General features: G+C 37.0%; 1 protein-coding gene across 7 annotated transcripts in view; it reads left to right on the top strand.

Annotated features, from left to right (window-relative positions):
• The window catches only part of LRBA (LPS responsive beige-like anchor protein), a 551,104-nt gene that overhangs the window by 513,796 nt on the left and 16,109 nt on the right, over window positions 1-21,199 (top strand). For all 7 annotated transcript variants that reach the window (XM_065597797.1, XM_065597794.1, XM_065597798.1 and 4 more), the window contains exons 52-53: window positions 278-433; window positions 5,184-5,351. In XM_065597797.1, the coding sequence (XP_065453869.1) occupies window positions 278-433; window positions 5,184-5,351 (324 nt within the window). The remainder of the gene's footprint in view (window positions 1-277; window positions 434-5,183; window positions 5,352-21,199) is intronic.

Here is a 21,199-nt window from a genome sequence, read left to right as displayed (position 1 = left end):
TGCTCTAGGAATTATTTTGTGGGGCAGTTCTGTGGCCAATATTATACAGGAAGTTGGACTAGATGATTACCTTGGTGCCTTCTGACCTTGTACAATTAGATATCAAACAAGATGCAAGGAGTATGGGTAACAAAAGGAGATGGAGTGAGGTCGGGGAGGGGCAACAGTAAAATTAGTTTAGATACATGCATATCAATTTGCAAAGGTGTTAGAATTCAACAAACATAGATGCTAACAATGATGCTCCATGTCTCTTCTTGCACATTCTTCTCTTTAGCCAGCAATACAAGTATGCACAGGAGACAAATCACTGACCTGTTAGACCAAAGCATTCAGGTCCATTCCCAGTGTTTTGTCATCACCTCTGACAATCGTTATATCCTGGTTTGTGGCTTTTGGGACAAGAGTTTCCGGGTCTATTCTACTGATACAGGTTAGTGGAATCTTAACTAATGGAAAAACCTAGAAAGTACGCATGTGTTTGAGGTGGGGAGCATGGTACTGTTATCCATTCACTACTACCCTGAAACATATTTGGGGGATGAGAATATATTTCTTCTTCAAAGAATGGCAGGAATTGTTATTAAATTCCTCCCACACCATTCTGCATAGAATGCAATCAGGAGCAGAAGTAGCTGACTATTGTTTTGTGCATATTCATTTGTTTCTGAACACCTACGGGACACACTGAGTTTAATTCTACAGGTTCACAAGAAAACCAAACTACTGAGTTTGTTTAAAGCTTTGCATATTAGGGGAATTAATTGTTTCTTGAGTGCTTACCTGAATGAAATTCTGTTCTGCTTTATATATAATTGAGAAAAATATTTTAAGAAACACAGCAGAGCCCATTTGAAATAATACCAAAGTGTATAAGTGCAATAACACAGTGAAGCTGTTGGAGAAAAGCAAACCTCTCAAATTCTGAGGGTCTCAAAAGGTGCAATACAAAGATAGAAATGGAGCCATTAAAAAGAATGAAGAATGAATCCTCTCACACAATGTAAATTGGCCAATATGCAGGACCTCAGTTCTGTGGAAATGTGTGATCCCTGCAGACTGATAGTTTACATCCATGTCTTGCTATGTTGAAGACAATCATGGAGGGTAAGAATCATGGAGGTACAGAAAAAATATGCATGTTTTTCTTCCCATTCATTGCCTTAGAATAGGAATAGCAATATCACTGAAGGGCACTTCCTTTGGATTAATGACCAGTTGGGGTTAATATGTCTGGGACATCAACCCTTCCAGCAGGTTATTATCCTATATGTTCTTCATCGTTACTTAAATAGATTTGTTAATAATGTGTTTCACACTTACCAAACCAAAATATTTGATAAAACAACAGAACAGTTGGACTGGACCCCCAGCATACTTTGGAGGTGGGGCATTCGTCATTTGTGCAATTTAATACACGACTGCTACTGTAAATGAGTAGTTTACTGTATGTTGGCTGACGTCAATCTTTTACAGAGAACTTTCAGTTTAACAGTTCAGTCCTTCTCTTTAGTGAAAGTCAGAAATGTGGTTTTAAAGAGATCTTCAGAGAAAATAACTAGGTATGGTAAATATTCCACACAATTTCTTGCCTTACATTCAAAATATATTGACTAATGTGTTCTTAATTTTTTAATTGTTGAAAAGTGAGCACATGTTTACTTTTAAGGCTAACTGACTTCAGTGTCATGATGAGAAACTAATATTATTTTGGTAACTCATCTCCAAATGGCTTGTTAAATAAGTTGTTGCAACTGTATTTAAGTCATAATCAGAGATTACTAGTTAACTTAATTCTGACATAATTGATTCTGATATGATTAAAAGCAAATTACTTATGCTTGCCAAGAAAGTTGTAAAACACCAGAAAGTTTTATCTATATTTCTTCAATTTGTTAATATCCAGCACACAAACAAAATCTGGCTGTAGTGTAATTTAAATAAATTCAGTTACAAGGTTTTTTTAATATTAAAACAAAAGTATAGCAGTCAAATACCTTTTCTGAGCTTGGCAGAGCAGCAAGGGAAAAAGATGTGATCAGTAATGTATAATGGCAAGCTATCACAAGTGTTGAATTCAATTATATTTTAGCACTTAAACAAAAAAAGAACCTTTTCTTATTAGATTTCAGGGGGTTTTGTAACAGGAAATACTTTTAACGTAAATCATGCTTTCTGGTTACAGCTAGTATAGCGGAGGTACAATAAAACTTTCCTCCAGTGGTGGGAATTATTTTCAGACAGTCTTTTAGATGCAGTAGTGCAGAGGCTTGAGTCTGAATTTTTTTATTTGTAGCACAGCTGTCAAATAAAACATTAACTAGAAAATGTGTTCTGTCAAAAAAGGGATATCCTAGTGCATATGGTAATATTTGATATTGCTGTGTGGAGAGGAGGATTGGTATTAAAGGAAATAAAAAAAAAAAAAGTTGATCTCTTATGAGATTCAGTAAGTAATTTAACCAAGATAAAAAGAAGCAACGAATTTCTGTTTTGATGGTTGGGTTGTATTGAGTGAAGCTTAACCCCCTGACAATAACATAGTAAAACTAGTAGGGCAGCACAAACGTATAAGCAGATGTCAAACAAGTCTTGAAGAATGTTTGTTTTGTATAACAGAAACTAAAAATATAGAATATCTTGGGAGAAAAAATCTCTTAAACTCATAGCTCTTTAAGAATAAACTTACTGTTTCAAAAATATAAATCACCCCAAATAGTTACTAAGGGGATACAACTGGAAAAGAGATGGTATAATTTAATCACAACAAAATTTAAAACAAATAATTGATAAATAAATAGAAGGTTCAGGAAAAACTGTCTATTCTATGAGATTAAATATATTGCCTGAGATAAAGTTGTATGCTCTGAAAGTTTTTCACTGTTGCCTTCCAAGCTCTGCAGATCAATAGCTTTGCTGACTAAAATGGTTGACCATCCAGCAATTTGGCTGAGACAAATACATGTCCTGGGAACCTAAGTGAAAAACCCTCAGCACAGGGGTAACTTCTGATGTCGCAGCACATTTAGAGCCAAAAGACAGTTTTAAATGGTATAATAAAACATAATATGGACTGGAGTCACCAAGTTATAGGAAAATTTTTGCTGCTCGGGTAAAACGTATAACCTCCTGTGAGCCTGCAACAGGATTATGTCCCACTATCACGTTCAGTCACTTTTCAACCTCATGAAGAAATAATTTTTCATTATAAACATCAATTCCCCATTCATATATCCATTGTATAACTTTACCTCCTTGATGGAATCATACAGGTTAGAGATAGAAAGATGTATTAGATCAGAGTTTTTCCTTCTTAAAACAAGATTGTTTCCTATAGAAAGGACACTTTATAGTGCTTTGTCCATTCTACAGTAGTTTTAAAAGTCTTAAGTTGACAAGGTTTCCTCCCACCACAGTCCATGGGAGATTTTTCCAGCCAAATACATCTTGCTGGCAATTTTTCGATAGCTTAAATTTTCCTTTTCTTAATTTCATCCCATTACACCACCCCATATACCACACTATATATATATATCCTGAGGTGTTTTTTTATATATATATCCCTCCCTTCCAGGTGTTTGCACCCTTCTGATTCTTATGTTAGGTTTTCTCCACTGTAGTTATTGCTTCATACCTTTAATCTTTTATTATAAATCTGTCCTTCCAGCCCTTTATCTGAACTCTCTCTCCCTAGTGTGTCATTATTTTTGTTTTAATTTTTTTGTGCAAAACTGAATGCAATAATTCAGGTGCAGTCACAGCAGAAACAGTATAGGTAAGAACTATGACCTGTTATCTTCCACCTTTAATCTTTTATTTATGCAGCCCCAAACTGTACTGTTCTCTCTCTTTCTTTCTTCCTTCTCTTCCCCCCTCCCCTCCCCCACACTTTATCATGGTACAAAGTCATGTCTCCCCCCACTATCATCCCTCGGTCAATTCAGTGTTGCAGCTTCCCACATTTCTCCTTATATTGATATAATATGTTTCAGGATAGTTTTGTTTTTTAACTCCTCCCAATTTATCATCATTTGTAAGTTTCATTAATATCCAGTTTCTGCTTGCTCATTAGTCTTTCTACTTTATCATTGATGAGGGTGTTAAATATATCCCATCTCTCTATGGTCTGCTATTAACAAGTTCCAGCAAGATGGATTCTGGTGCCTATGCCCTCACTTTAAAGAGCTTTTTCTCTTACCCAATCTCCCTCCCTCTATGTGGGGGTCTTCAGAGGGCAGTTGTAGTTGGCCTTATAAGTATTCGCTCACACATGCAAACCCAACCCGCATGAATGTACACATACAGACGCTTATGCAAATGTGGCCCTGCTAAGTTAAGGTTAAAAAGTAATAAGCATATTCATATTTTTAAAGATCCATGAATTGCACATTTTTCACTGTCTAAGTAAAGTTGATTTTATCTAGGTTTTCCTTTCATGTTCGTTTTTATGTAACTATTGATGGCTTGAATACTTACACAACAGACAGAAACTTTGCTTGTCAGGTATGTCTTTTGAGCTTTTATGGGCATTGCAAGTGTTCTCAAAGGTAAGAAAGCTGGTAGAAATGGTTGGCTAGTATATTAAATGTGATGGAGAAACTAAAGCAGAAGTTTAATTTTATAGAGATTTTCTGAATTGTATGCATTTTTTGTAATTAAATAAATGCTCAAAGAGCTGGTTGTTTCATTTTCCATGTCACATTCACCTATGTCCTAACTGTTCTGGAGCCTCTATGCACTGTCATCAGATTTACATTTTTAACTGCTACTTTCACCAGTAAACTGCATTAAAATAAATTCCGTCATTGCAAATTTATGTCATTATGTTTCTTTATTCTATATATTTAAACTCATGACTTCAACATGAGTTTAAATATATAGAATAATGAAACATACTGGCTTGGCAGGATTTAGAGTAAGATACAAATCTGTAATCGATTCTTATTCACTCTATGCCCCTATACAGACTGCTGCGTTCTTAAATAGTTTCCATCCCATCTGGATATAAAAAATTGACACATGAATTTGTCTTTCATAACCAACAGCAAATGAAGTTTTTATCTAGACTTTCTTTTATAAACATTGCTCATGAAAGTACCACTAAAACATTTTGTAATATGTTTAATAAAGTCTACGAAAAATCATTAACAGGATGTTTTAAACTTAGATTTTATATGTTTCAGGTAAACTAATACAAGTAGTGTTTGGGCACTGGGATGTTGTCACCTGTCTTGCCCGCTCTGAATCGTACATTGGAGGAAATTGTTACATTCTCTCAGGATCACGTGATGCAACACTGCTGCTCTGGTACTGGAATGGCAAAACCAATAGCATTGGTGATAACTCAAGTGGTAAGTAAAACCTATATTATGAGTAAACTGCATGTGGCATGAGATAAGTCATTACAGAAGTACTCAGTGCTTTTACGTAAAACTAAAATCAAAGTACAACATTTTTAATATTTATGTGAAGTTTAAATAGCGCTTGCTTTGACCACATAAATATGTTATAGAGCCACAGTACTGACTCCTTACAATAAGCTTGTGAGATACTTAACATTACAAGTACAATTTTGCCTCTCACCCTTTTGACTTGATATTTTGCAGGCTTTACTGTTAGATCTGCAGAGAATTTTTTTTTTTTAAACAGATCAACTGGACATGCAGTTTTGGAAGGTGTCGGTTTTTTTAAATAAACACTTTAACATTACCCATTCAGTGAAGATTGTTCTTTATAAGATCTTGTATAATAAATTCAAAAATATGCATACATGTGTAGATTCAGACACCCTTACTCCCATTGAGTAGTATCTTACCTTCCAATCAAAATACTCATGGAGTTATACTGTCTATACTTACACGCTGGTTCGGTGGCAGGCAATCGAACCCAGAAGTGCTCCCCGTCGACTCCAGTAATTCTGCTCGGCGCGAGGAGTATGCGGAGTCGACGGAGGAGCCTGCCTGCCGCATCTGGACCTCGGTAAGTTCGAACTAAGGTACGTTGACTTCAGCTACGTTATTCACGTAGCTGAAGTTGCATACCTTAGTTCGAATTGGGGGATTAGTGTAGACCAGGCCATAGTCAGTGGGAGTAAAGGTGTCAGAATCTGACACACAATCACTTGTGCAAAATAATAATATAATGATAATTACTTGGGGTCCTCAAAAGATAATAGGCTTAAGACACTTAGGTATTTTTTTGTTTTGTTTTTGTTTGTTTGGTTGGTTTTTTTAAATATTAGGCGCCAAAAAAACTTTTTTCTATCTAGTATAATTTATACTTGTTCACATGGAAACAATACACAATTGGTTCTAAACCATCAATTTGAAGTATAATTAAATAAGAATCACATGTCATTTTTTCAGTTATTTGCAAGATTTGTGGTTCAACTTACTCTTTTTTTTTTTTTTTCCCCTAAGACTGGTTGGTTTTGGAATTATTTACTCTCAGTATTTGACTTTCTGAGAGCTCAATGATGTACACCTCTACTCCTATACAACGCTGTCCTCGGGAGCCAAAAAATCTTACCGCGTTATAGGTGAAACTGCATTATATCGAACTTGCTTTGATTTGCCAGAGCACGCAACCTCGCCCCCCCCCCCCGGAGCACTGCTTTACCGCGTTCTATCCGAATTGGTGTTATATCGGGTCGTGTTATATCGGGGTAGAGGTGTATCTGAGTGTTCGTAAGTCCACAAACTGCTTAGATTGTCGCCTAAGTAGATTACAAAATCTGCAGGCATAGCATGAATAGGCTACCAACGTATTTTCAGGAGGCTGATTCAAGGAACAGAAAAGCTTCATGGATGCACCCAGCATAGTTTTATAAGTTCCTTAAAATAAATAGCTTTGGTTGAAGGAGAACAGAATCTTTGTGGGCACAATATGCATAGATTGCAATCTGATGGTCAGGGAAATGGCAAACGCTGCCTATTCTTGCAGCGCTTATAAATTTAGGAAGCCCCAAGTAGTCTTGTTCAAGGCACTTAAGTTTTACAGGCCCATCTGGTACAGCTTTAAATTCTAGGAAGCAAAGCAGTCCTGTTCAGAAACAGGGCCGACACCAGGCAACCAAGCACGTGTTTGGGGCGGCACCTGGTAAAGGGCGGCCAATCTTGGGGTGGCGGGGGGCAGCGCGGCGCGGGGAGGGGTTCTGGCGGCGCAGCGCTTGGCAGAGGGTGTTTGGCAGCGCGGCACTCCGCGGGGAGGGGTTCTGCAGCGCTCGCTGGGGGGTGTTTGGCGGCGCGGTGCTCCACCAGGGGTGTTTGGTGGTGCTCGAGCAGGGGGGCTTCAGCAGTGCAGCGCTCCGCGGGGGGGCGGAGGTGTTCGGTGGCGCGGCACTTGGCGGGTGTTTCGGCGGCGCGGCGCTCCACAGGTTGCGGGGGGGTGTTCGGCGGCGCTCGGCGCGGGTTTCAGCGGCGTGGCACTCTGCAGGGGGCGGGGGTGTTCCGGCGGCACAGCGCTTGGGGGAAGGTGTTTGGCGGCGCGGTGCTCCTCGGAGGGCGGGGGGTGTTCGGCGGCACGGCGCTCAGTGGGGGGGTGTTTGGTGGTGCTCGCGCGGGGGGGCTTCAGCAGTGCAGCACTCCGCGGGGGGGCAGAGGTGTTCGGCGGTGCGGCGCTCGGCGGGGGTTTCGGAGGCGGGGGGTGTTCGGCGGCGCTCGGCGGGGGTTTCAGCGGCGCGGCGCTCCGCAGAGGGCGGGGGTGTTTGGCAGCGCAGCGCTCGGCGGGGGGTTCAGCAGCGCGGCGGGAGGTGGGGGGTTTTCGGCGGTGCGGCGCTCGGTGGGGGGGCGGTGTTACGGAGGGGTGGCGCTTTTTTTTTGCTGCTTGGGGCGGCAAAAAAGTTAGAGCCGGCCCTGTTCAGAAAACACTTTAGTAATTTACTGCTATGAAGCATTCAAGATTTGCCAGAGTTGCCTACTATGTTTACAGGGTCCAGAAGTGCAGCCCATTCTTTACAGATCTGCAACCCCATCCTGTGGAATTTATGAACTCTATGCCAATTACTTTGTTTCCATGCACACAGGTCTTGCCCACAGTGTTTTCAAGATCTTCAGGCTGTAAGCTCCATTCTGATAATTACAAACCACTTACTATAGTGGGATTTAGCACCTCAAATGGCCAGTCTATGTCCATGGATTTTGTAAATCCATTAGATATCTCTTTTAATGTTAAGTACATTCTCAGAGTTCCTTATTTTAGGATTTGTAAAGTTTACATGCTACTCCAGTAAACTGATAGCCTTCATACATTTAAAGGCTCGGCGTTTAGAAACTCAGAAGGGAAGCTGATGTAGATAGCAACCTTCATGACCTATTCCTTTTAGTGTTCACAAACCTCATAATCTCTGAAAATAGTTAATTTTAGGACTGAGCATTTACAAGGTATGCAGGTAAACTGGAAGTGTTTTTACTCACCTGAGGTATTTCTTGTAAATTACAATAAGCTCCTGAGGATCCAACTCCTATTTAGGGCATAAAGCCTCTGTTCACCATTGACCTTAGTCACAAATCAATTCTCAGAGCTGATTTCCAGTAAGGGGCTAAAAATGATTCTCTGAGCAGGATTCCGCTATTCCCCAAAATTCCAGGACACTCCTAGATTGCTCTGTGAGATTAGTGCTTGTGTCTCCTCCATCCCAGCTATGTCCAAAAGGGCCAGATGGGTGGGGGAATAGGGAGATACTTGGCACCCCCCTCTAGATCAAATTAAATATAAAATGTACTACATGGCAGGCAGGTATGGAATAAAACTCATCTATATCTTGCTACAGTGCTACCCAGTGTTACACCTGAGAATTGCCTGTTTCATTCAATAGGGGTTACGTGGATGTAACTGAGAGCAGAATTTGACCCTATGCAAATAACATTTGAAAAAGATATCAACTATCGTGCTATCAAATGTTGCTAAGAATGAAGTTAAAAGCTGTGTGTATAGGCATTTATACTGTGCTCATCATTGTGGTATCTCTTCCATTGACGTAGCCAGAACTGATTTAAACTTTCGTGTGACCTCTTAAAAATGAAAAAACCCAAATCATATTCCAGGAGAAAAGATTTGTGCAGCTGAAACAACACCCTCCACATCTGTTAAGATAGAATTAAGAATTAAATATCTCTTAAAGATGTAATTACGGATGTATACTGAGACGCTGGTAATTAGTGACAATGGTCAATGATGGGATATTAAAAGTTACTACAGAGAACTTTTTCCGGAGGGTCTGGGTGGAGAATCTTGCCCGCATGCTCGGGGTTCAGCTGATCGCCATATTTGGGGTCGGGAAGGAATTTTCCTCCAGGGTAGATTGACAGAGGCCCTGGAGGTTTTTTGCCTTCCTCCGCAGCATGGGGTAGGGGTCGCTTGCTGAGCATGGGTCACTTGCTGGAGGATTCTCTGCGACTTGAAGTCTTTAAATCATGATTTGGGGACTTCAACAGCTGAGTCAAGGGAGAGAATTATTCCAGGAGTGGGTGGGTCAGCTTTTGTGGCCTGAATCATGTGGGAGGTCAGACTAGATGATCATAATGGTCCCTTCTGACCTTAAAGTCTATGAGTCTATGAAAACAACAAAAAGTGTATCCATTTCAAATTTTAATTGCTTGAAGGCAAAAAAGGAAGCAATTATCAGAAATTCCAATCCATCCTTGCTTCCAGTCAGATGGATATAGATGAAAGGTGCTTTGTTGTGTTACAAGACCTTGTGGCTCACATGCCCATCCAGGTGGATGACCAGAGCACTCAGCCCTAGTGCATATCTAAACCAAGTGAGTGTGGACCAACAGGAATGTCAGAGGATCAGCCTTAATTAATTCTGGTGGTGGAGAAGGTTTCCTCAATTTCACCTCTCCCAACCAGCTGCATAAGGATGAAGAGGGTTCCCCTCACATTGCTATCAACTTTATCAAGGACCACCTGATAGTGTCTCTTCCTTCCCCTGCCAGTCCTGTCAAAGCTCCACCTGATGGGTGGGCATAATAGCTGCTAGATATTTCTATTTGACACCTCGATCGATTGGTCCTTCTGCCCTCATATAGATTGCACCGATCACAACACGTCTTCCATTCTTCTCGTATCCTGGCCTTCCGTCTCCATGTGCGGCCATATCTTTTCACGATAAAGTCGTCTCGTCTCTTTGGAGGTTGGCTGAGTGGTGATTTCCAACAACAACAATTTCTATTTAGACTTGTTAATGGTTATTTTTTAATATTTATATTGTAGTTGTGCCTGGAAGCCCCATCAGCAATTGGAGCCCCATCAGCAATTGGAGCCCCTTGTTGCTAGGCCTATACACTTATATAATGAAAAGACAGCACCAACAAGCTTACAATATAGTGGTCTAAATTCATTGTAGGTGTAACTTTATTGACTTCTGTGTCTAGTCAAAACCATCTATAAGGGAAACCCAAAAGACATGTTTCTGCCCAGTTCTGATTCTGTCAGAAATGTGAGAACTCCAGCCCGGTCACTGAAAGAAAAGAGCAACAAGTATATGACTGTCTATTTTTTTGTGTCAGAGATTTATAGACACTGATCCTGTAAGTGACTCTGCACAGGCAAACGCCTGCATGGTCGTGGAGCACCACTGAAGTAAATGAGTTCCACCCTCATTGTCACATGCAGGATTGGCGCTATAGGTATTAATCGTTTCATCGGTTATTCGTTGGTCTTTTGTATTGAAAGCTTCTGATCTGTTACCATGAAGTAGTTTTTAATAATATAAATTGATGTATGATTTTGACAATACATCCATCATTTCATTTAACATTTTTTATCGTTTATTTTTTCTAGTTTTTAAAATGTAAGTGTATTTATTTATTGTGAATTCAATCTTAATAACAGCTACACACCAAAGGGCACTCAAGGGGCCCCCTTTACACACCATAGTATTAAGAGTTGCAACAACAATCATCTAAAACAGCAGCACTGCTTCCATTCCTCCCCACTACCCTACTCCTCCTCTAACCGCCTCTCAGTGGACCAATATGACTTAACTCCCCCTTCACACATTCCCACCAGTGACATGTCACCTAAGTTGCTTGATTTTGTTTCATTACTTCAGGAAGCATTGAGCTCTGGCTGCCTTTGTTAATGTTTTAAAATAGTACTTAACCCAAGCTGACAAGCCATTATGGTTGTGGCATAGTTATCAAATAAATGTTTCATTTGATTATTTATATCAAAATATTTATAAAGAATAACTTTCCATCAGTATCTGCTCAGCCATAAATCTACTGTATGGGAAAATTCTTCATCTTATTGTTTTGCAGAAGAAATGTGTTACCAAAATAAATATTATTTAAACTTATTTATATATTTTCTTTTTTAAATTTTATGTTAAGTCCTGTTCCTGTGTCTGCTTGTTTTGGCTGAATCATCATCTTTCTTTCTTTCTTTCTTTCTTTCTTTCTTTCTTTCTTTCTTTCTTTCTTTCTTTCTTTCTTTCTTTCTTTCTTTCTTTCTTTTTGGCATGTTACACAGCAATTTGAGAGACATAGGTGAAGATAGATGGATGTTAGTCTGAAACTGTATTTACTTAGGTTTTTTAATGCAAAATTCTGCCTAGCTGTCATATTCCCTATGTTAGTGCTGAAAAAGGTTACTGTATAAAACTTAACTTGAACTAATCACCGATGAAGTGTATTATACTCCTACATTATGAACAGGGCCGGCTCCAGGCACCAGCTTGGCAAGCAGGTGCTTGGGGTGGCCTCTCGGGAGAGGGGCAGCACTTCCACCTATGCGGCGGCAATTCGGCGGACGGTCCCTCACTCCAGCTCGGAGCAAAGGACCTCCCGCCGAATTGCTGCCGCAGATCCTGATCGCGGCTTTTTTTTTTTTTTTTTTTTTTTTTTTTTTTGGCTGCTTGGGGCAGCAAAAACTCTGGAGCCGGCCCTGATTATGAATGCAGTACTATAGGAAAAGAGCATAGACAATTGTCAACAACTTAAGTCGTTGGGAAAAGACTACAAGTAACAATATACAGAGGTCTGCAGTTCATTCAGGCTCTTTATTTATAGATCATTCAATAAAAATTTAATAAATTAGCCTTTCTTGCTGACTAGTTAATAAACAGCAAGAAAATAATAAAAATGAGCTGGATGGGAACTGGATTTTCTGTTTCATGGGAAATTCTGCAAGTTCACTTTTTTTCCCTGCTCTAAATGGAATGAAAACATTTTTTAAAAATATTTCTGGCAAGTCTGGCAAATTTAAAGAAATTTAAAAATTTCCAAGTCAATCAGAACATTTCATTACAATAAAATAAAAAAAATTTCATTCTGATTTTGACATGTTTTAAACAGAAATATTTTTATAATCTAAAATAAGACATTTGAAAATTAAGTCATTTGTACAAGTGCTTTGTGTCAGGCTATTTTTTAAATGAAATTTTGTCAAAATTGACACGCTTCTGCTAGCTGTCTTGCTTTTGATGAATTGGCATCTTCTAATGGAAAAATTTCCAGCAAGCTCTAAAAATGACTAATAGTAGAAACAGATCTGAAGTAACTATTGCATCTTTTTTTGGAAAGTCCTGAGACTTATCACATTCTCTTGAGTAACTAGTAGATGTGTGACAGAAACAACCGTCACTTATGGCAAAGTTAAGGGGAGGAAAAGACAAGTTATTTACTTGTGTGTGGTTAGCTTTCAATGTATTTAGAGACTCTTATCTAAAAACAAGAAAACATTTAAAGCTTTTTGAAAAATGTCAATGGTGATGTTGATACCATATAGCCATTGCAGTCAGGGCTCCCGTTTTATTTATTTTTTTTACACAAGCTGCTAATAGTAGATAGCTATGCAGGTGTTTTCGAAAATTACACCTCATATGGGTGAAATTCATTCTGACATACAGGGCCAGCCTAAGGCCTTCTACACCACTTTAGCCTGGTCTTGGGGCTGTATGGAGTGGCACTGGATGTAGTGATGTTGCAAAGATGCTGGTGAACTCACTGTATCCTGCAGAAAGGGGAGGATGGGGGTGGGATTTCTGTGCACATTAGTTAGTGCAGTGAGTGACAGTTGAGGTGCATCAAAAGAAGGGATGACAGGATTCATTTACAAATGGGGTGCAAAGCTTACACCAAATACTGCTCCAACTTGTAAACTGGAGTGGCAGCAGCCATGGTGTTGGGAAAGGTTGGTTACAGCCCACACCAAGTCTTAGAATGGGGGATTGCCTGTTACCTTTACAATTCTTCCATCCACCATCCTTGAATGCCCCACATTCTTCACTCATACAGAGGCCAATTAAGGTAGTGATGTGAATTTCACCCTCTGTGCCTTGAACAGTTGTAATTTCTGCATTATAATTATTCTGTCTGAGGTTCCATATGTTTCAGTTAGGTATAGAGTGTGAATTTTATTGCCTTATGTATTTAACATGCTTATAAAAAAAATAATGTTTGTATTGTTGAGCTCTCAACAGAGGGCTTTTCTGTCATCCTGTGCAGTCCTCTGGTAGATGGAGAGAACCTTCTACTGTTGCTTTCAAATTTCCTGTGGATATAGTTACAATTATTTTGAAGCTTTTCTATTGTAAAAGACATGAAAGCATGTCTACTTTGGGAATTTGATTTGCTTTAATAAAATTAAAGGTTTACTCACAGAAACATCCAATAGTAATGAAATATATAAAGGTGGTACCTATATTGCTGCCACTAAACTAACATTTTGTATCCTATGAATTATTGTATCAGTCTTCTACACATATGTGAATAAAGCTAACTACATTACCTTTTTTAATGTTATAACATAAAGTTTGAAAAGGTTACTCCGTATGTATCACAAATATATTGTGAAGATCATCAATACACAGCAGTGCATTTAGTGAATAGTTTTGTATCATAATGTAGTGCCCTTTTAAAACTACAGTTTTCTGAGGCACATTAGAGAAACTCCAGCTCTTTTTCATTGTGACTGGTTGTTGTATCTATATTGCAGGATATAACATTGGAGGTTTAATATTTAAACCAGGCAAATGGATTTAACCAAGAGTTTATGTGAACAGTACAACTGCAGCTAACGTGCACAAGCATCATATGGTCTCCTATTCAGATTTACATTTTTAAACTATTTTAAACTCACAAAGGCCATCATGTCTAAAGTTTTGTATCTTGCTATGTAGTTTTTATTATATTAATTACTGTGCTTAGCAAGGTACAAAAATGTTCTGTCACTACTATTATAAATACTCTTCAGTGTGAAAATTAAAACTTTATAAATGTTTCATTCAAATATTTTTAAAATTTAGGTATTGCTGTTTTTGCTGATGATTAAAATCCAGAAATATCACCCATTAATATCCTGCTTTTGATTGATTTAAATATAGCATTATAGATCATTTCTTTGCAGTCGGACACCCTAATCTCATACGCCCCAATCCTGCAAAGACTTACATTAATGCGTATTTTTATACACTGTATATTTCTTGATTTAAGTAAATCATATTTCTATAATTTGAAGTCAGTGGAACTGCTCACCATGTGTAAAATTAAGCATGTACCTAAGTCTCTGCAGTTTTGAGAACTATGGCCATTATAAAAAAATATATCTGATTTTTAAAAAGTCTTTTTGCAACATAAATATTTATTTTGGAATTATAGCTATAATTGTAAGAACAGGGCTTTTTAAAAAGTAGTATATAATGTAGCTACACTAAAAGTCATTGTGTACTATGAATTTTTTTAGTCTGTCAACCCACGTTATCCATTGTATGTATAGTGTCAGTCACCATGGTATCTAGGCACCCATAAATAATCACGTCAGTAATGCAAAACCTGCTATTGATTTTATTAATATGTGCCCATGTAGAAAATTATAATATCTCAAAATATTTTAAATGAGTTTAGAATGATTGTAGTTGATATCTCCGAGGAGGACTTACGCTATATTCCTTCTGTTAAGAAAACCTAGTGTTGCTGTGAGAGAGGTAGAGTACCATGTTGAGAATTAAAAGCAGTGACTGTGTCTGCATACCTTTATATATTTGCTATAAGCAATACCATGTACTTTATACATAAATTTACTTTGATGCGCACACACACACACACACACACACACTCTGAATGATTTGTATTATTTCTTTAAAAAAAAACACAGTATTATTTTAGCACTGTTTCAATGCAGCCATTAATAAATACTCTTTGTCTCTCAAAAATGGCTAGGCAAAGTAGCCTTTCACTGTATATAACCAAGCATTCTGCACTGCCATCTGCTGGTAATGATGTGAAAATGATGTGGGAACTGATCCTCCACAAAATACTATTGCTTAAAATATTAAATACACACAGACACTTCGACAAATTTGGTGTGAAACTTGTGGATTTTATTTGTACTATAATCTGTCTCCTTCTAAAAAGAAGGCACAAACTGCATGTAATGTTGTTGTACAACCTGAAACTGGAGTGTGTCAGTGTTTTAAGTGTAATTGTAAGAAAAATGGAATATTTTCTTCTTTTTTACTAGAATGTTATCAAGTTCAATAATAAATTGTTCTGTACTTGGAATTCAAGCTCAGGAATGTGTGTTTCACAGAAAAGAAAGAGCAACAGGGTGCATAAAAGTAACTACAAAATAATATATTTAAGGGACAGTAACCACTTAAATTTCTATCTGACATTTAGAGTCTGTTCCTGCATTCCTAGGTTACCCCACATTCCCATGGAAGTTTAAGAAACATAGGCGTTGATCATAGGCCTATTGGAGCTACAGGGGTAGGACACCCCGCCGCTCCCCCCGCCTTCCCGCACCCCCCCCCCCCACACACACACACACACTTCTCCAAAGCACCATTGAAGTTAGTGGGGTTTTGCAGAGGCTCAGCCTGCATGTATCTGACCTCCAGAATGGGACCCTAACTTATACTGCTGTAAGGGCACAGGGGTATTGGTGGTGGTTTTAAAATGTCATGCATGGAGGCCTAACTTCGGTTGGGGCCCTGTTGTTCTAAGCACTATATAAACACACAGTAAATGACAGCCTCTGCCCCCAAATAACTTTAAGTCATAAAGACAAGACATAATAGATGGATGAACTTTGTGATGTTGTATGTCTAGTAACTCCACTCAAACCTATAATATTTTATAAATAATAAATATTATAATTTTGTGTTTATATAATGCCAATAAAGTATTAGTCTCTCTATGGAGTCTCTAAAGAACCTGCAATCCTAATAGTAGCTGTTTCAGAAATCATTCTCAAATGCAGCAGGTTCTTTTTTAAATTTTGCAGACTAAAAATATGTCCTCCAGTATTAAGTACTTCATCTGTAATATAATTATTTCCAACTGGCTAATAGAGAAGGAATTTCATGTTTTCTTCTTGAATCAAATTGGTGGTGGTATATTTTGGTACCTGTAATGTTCTAGGCACTATACAAACACAAACAAAGGCATTGTCTTTTTCCTGAATGGAAAAATTTAGAGAGAAGGTTTTTGATGCTGGTATGTTGGCAGCATCCAGCTTCAGGTGTCAATAAACTATATACATGAAATTCTCCAGAAGGATCAGGATGTTTAGTGCTCCATGATGTAATGCAGGCCTTCAGGTTCCAGGCAAAACAATGCTATATTTACAACTTGTACCTAATAATAGATGGTGGTAAAAGGAATTATATTCATATGGTAAATGAATACAACCTTAATGTGCACCATATGCATGGTGTTGGGATGATGTACTAATATATCACATTTATTTAAATTGTTTGATTACTGAGAAAAATGACTATACTATTAAATTCTAAGGCTGTACCACATAGATATGAGAGTAGAGTAAAACAGAAGAAGTAATGATTTATGGTCTAGAATTGATACTTTGAGTATCTTCAAAACCAGACTTCACTGCTGTAAAAAAAATGTTTGGTAAGTACCATACTTTAGGATCAGCTAGGAAACATTTCAAAGCGTTTCTGGAATTAATTTCCGTAACATAGGAATTGCAGGATGTAAATTCACTATGGTACACACAAGAACACTTTGTATAGTCAGAATTATATACATTAGGAGCTTCACTTAGCTGGAAGACTAAATTTGTTGAAAAATACTGTTTGCTTTTTAAAAGAAGTTTTAAGTTTCTTTTAAGGCCTGATCATTCATTGGCTGTTGGTTTTTTTTATTTTTTTTTTTTATTTTAATGCTACAACGTTCCTAGTCATTGTAATATGAAAGGTCTCAAAACTAAAACACTATCTAATACTATATATAAAACAAGTTGTTTTAAAATTAATTAGCAATATGATCTTATTTTTAAATAGGTACAGTATATGCTCTCATTATTTAACACTGTTGGGCAGTATATTTTTAAAAGTTTTAAATGATTAAAAAGTTTTCTTAATTGGAACAAAATTTTACAAGTTTTTTTTGTAGAATGTATTCTACTAAGCAGAAAATAGTAAAAACAACAGAAACTGATAGATTTAAAGTGAGCTAAACTATCGTATGAAATTGTTCATCTGAGATTATTTTTTGATTAAGAGAGAAACTCAAAAGTATTTGTTTTGTGATGGAATTGATCTTTAGGTATAACAACACAAAGAATACTGCTAAAAAATAGACATATGTTAGCACCTTGTCCTACCATTGCTATATTTTTTATTGAAATAGTTGCTTTATAATGTTCCTAGTTCCTTTTTGGATGGATACTTTATACTTGGTCTCAGCAGGAAGTTGGAGAATTTATCTATAAGGTGCACTGAAAATCTGTATCCAGTTTTATGGTTTAAAAAAATGTGCTCCTGAATTGTTCAGACTATGGTTTAATTAACTGGGTACAGAACATATGTTAAAATATTATGTACAGTGGGGGTGTGAATGGTCGCACTGCAGATGCCTGCAAGGGATTTCAGAGGAGTTCATATTCAGTGGGAGGAGTAAGAGACTTCCCAGGACTTTCAACTGACAAACTCTGAATGAGGGGGAAGAGGTTCCAGAAGACTTCACATTGCATATAGGATGGGAATTGTGAGGCATGGGAGTCCAGACTTTGTGCGTGTAAAGTCTGAATTGTAATATTCCATTAATACAGGTTGTAATTTTTTTTGCTCTCTATATTGTGCCATTTTAGAGATATAAGGAACCCTATCCTGAAGAGAGAGTGTGTCTATAAACACAAGAAAATCATTCAAATTCACGTTTCTAATTAACCACTCTGAAGGTAGATGAACAAACAAATGTTACATTCTAGTAGCATCTGCTTACTCAGTACTCCGTGTCAGTCAAACGTTTGCATGGGGTAACTAAGGGATGGAATGAAATAAGCCCTCTCGGTATCCTCAGTGGTAATAAGCTAATTAGTAATCTAGAGCCACATGATAAAGTAAATTTATGTTTAGCACTGTACTAGCCACAGTTGGAAATGTTACTAGCATCAGTTGCATTTAAATTTCTGGATTTTGTTTCAGGTTTCGAATGTGAGTTTACTCAAAGAAATTGTTTCCTTTGGGCAAACTATAGGCTTTTAAGTAACACATGCAAAGACAAAATTAGCCTCTAGATTTAAGGTTGTGCATTTTGTGAGATTATAAAAAGTTTGAACAAATGACATGCAACAGTAGAAGGAAAAAAGATTAGACTTGGGAGGAAAAACTCCTATGTCTCTGAAGTAGAGAATAACATAAAGGCAGAGTTCTTATGTACCTTGTAACTAAAGTATAGTATAAAAATTGTGTGTTTAAAAAGAAATCAGCCTTCAGACTAAAATTGCAGTGATACTTTCATAACATATGTATAGCTCGTCACTCAGTAAGATTGATTGTACATGAAAGAGCTAGTCTCATTTGTGTAGCAGTGAAATTTTATTATTATATTGGCAGTCACTCTGCAGAATTCCATGAATGTAGTATTTATGTAGATATTTAACAGGAATCAGTTTGAGACAAATAAACTCTGAAATATGTTGTAAAACTAATGTGGAAGTCTAATGGCATATCGGAGTCCTTGAGATTGTTTTGTTATTTTGCTTATTTACGTTCGGATGGAATATGGCTAGTGCTCATAGTTCCTAGATTTCATAATTAGAGTTTTACAGTTATGTAACCTTATTTTAAAGGTTTTATTATTTTTGTCAGTTTTTATTAGAAACACCAATTATAAAAATTTGTGAAATTTGTAGAAAGTGTTTGGTTTTGCCTATCCTTGTGGGAAAGCACTCAGTCAGTTATTTTAGCAAGCAGTAAGTAAAAAGATAGTTGGGTTAATTGATGTTTCATTTAATTAGAATTTTATATTAAGACATAAAATTGCATAATTAATTTGCACTTAAAAAAGTGCCCTACAGCCTCTACAATCATGGAATCATAACTTGAGAATTACTGTTCATCTGTCAGTGACTTATCATAATTAACTGCCTTCTCAGCCTAGAGTATGAAAGGAGCCATAGTCAAAATACTTACATTTTAATATGTTGCATAATGTTATCTCATCAATGCTAGTTTTAGGAAAGGGCATGTCACATTTTAATGTGGGATATGTTTTTATTTTTAGATTGAGTACAGGTTAGAGGGAAATGTTCAGAGTTTGCTGTATTTGTCAGTTCTTTCAGTCAGTCATTGTAACATAGCAAGCAATTAAACATGGAATTCACTTCTGGATTTAAGATGTCATGATTCTGTTTTGTTTAACAACACCAAAGCCTGGAAAACTAGGAGGAGGAAATCTCAGAAACACTAAACAGTGATTCGTTAGCTGTAAGGAGTGACTTCTTCTGGATGTTGTAAAACTGGAAGAAAGTTTTGACTTTATTATAATTTCACTATTCCTTTTTAAATGTAGTTTCCAAGCATCTAGCACTTTTTCAGTGAAATATTGCACACGGGATATCATGTGGTGTTCTTTTATCTTCTGAAGTTTGAGTTTTATGATTTAAAGTGTACTTTGGTCACTTAAGCAAGAGTGATATTTTATGCAATTTTCTATGGGAAAACAACTTTGCAGCAATTATTTTTTGTAACGCAAGAGAGTTCTCTGACATAATTTGAATAGTTTACATATAGTAATAGTAACATAATAGTTACTTTAAAGGTAAAAGATCCTGCTTATTTTTGGGAAAAGGGTTTTATATATATTATGATTTTAATAAGTCGTAGCTACATTTGTTACAATGTGAATGTGCCATTAAGATTTCTACACCATTCAAATTTAAGTAGTGCTCCAACAGTGGTATTGGTTAAGGATATTATTATATACTATGCTGAGAAAAGCACATCTGTAAGACTGCTGTGTCTTGGTTATTAGTGCCAGGATTTGGGCTATCTTTAATCTCATTTGACTTGTTCATCTTCCTTAAGGATCTCCATAAAGATGCCTGAGTATTCTTTTCACCCCTTAGTTAGGGTTTGCCTCAGTGGTCGTAAACCTGCTTAAGGGACAAAGACTCTTTTTTTCCTTTGAAGTCATTTCCACAGCTTTTCAAAGGGGTCTAGAAGTTGGTTCCCCTAAAACAATTTAGAAAAGTTTGAAGAGGTGCCCCTTAAACCAATGACAAAATAAAATTTTCTCTGCATTATTGAAAACCATGACAATCTTCTGAAGCAGTAACAGTTTAAAAGCTTTTAAAGAAATCTGTTCTGCTCAACAATCAGCTTTTAAGTGACCCCATTATTTGGGAAATCAGTGTCTTAAAAACCCCTAAATATTTAACATTTTTATCAAAGGAGCCAGCCTGACTTTATACAGGATACTTGTTTTTCAGTAGTGAGAGAAATAGCCTAACTGGAGGTTTCTTTGTAAATTTACTTTTCTGATTGTTGCTCTCTTTTTTTAATTGATGTGCGATTATTTAATACTAAAGCCATTTGGTAAACAGTTGGATGAATGGATTTGCGAGACACTGTTTATAATCTAGGTAACATGGGTTTATATTCTAGTTTATATAATATATTAATATAATATTACTAAATGAAAAGCAACATAAGTATTATAGATTTTTTTACTATGTACTATGATAAACATGTATCATCAGTCCATGTTGTGTTGTAGGAGAAACCTAACTCCTAGATACTATTGGGATAGGTACTGTAGACATGCATAACATTTAATCCACAGAGACAACAATAACACTACTACCACAAGCATTTAAAGTAAACATCTTGTGGCAGTTGAGTTTTTGCTTCTATCCTCTAATAACTGCATTTAAAACAGTTCCTTAAATGTCCTTTTAAACTCAAACAGCGTAAACCCATTAACACCGAGTCGGTGCTGCTCAT

The sequence above is a fragment of the Chrysemys picta genome, chromosome 5 (genome assembly GCF_011386835.1).
Source record: "Chrysemys picta bellii isolate R12L10 chromosome 5, ASM1138683v2, whole genome shotgun sequence".
In the NCBI taxonomy this organism is placed as follows: domain Eukaryota; kingdom Metazoa; phylum Chordata; order Testudines; family Emydidae; genus Chrysemys; species Chrysemys picta.
The sequence above is the reverse complement of the archived record's forward strand: the minus strand, read 5'-3'. Positions and strand labels throughout refer to the sequence as shown.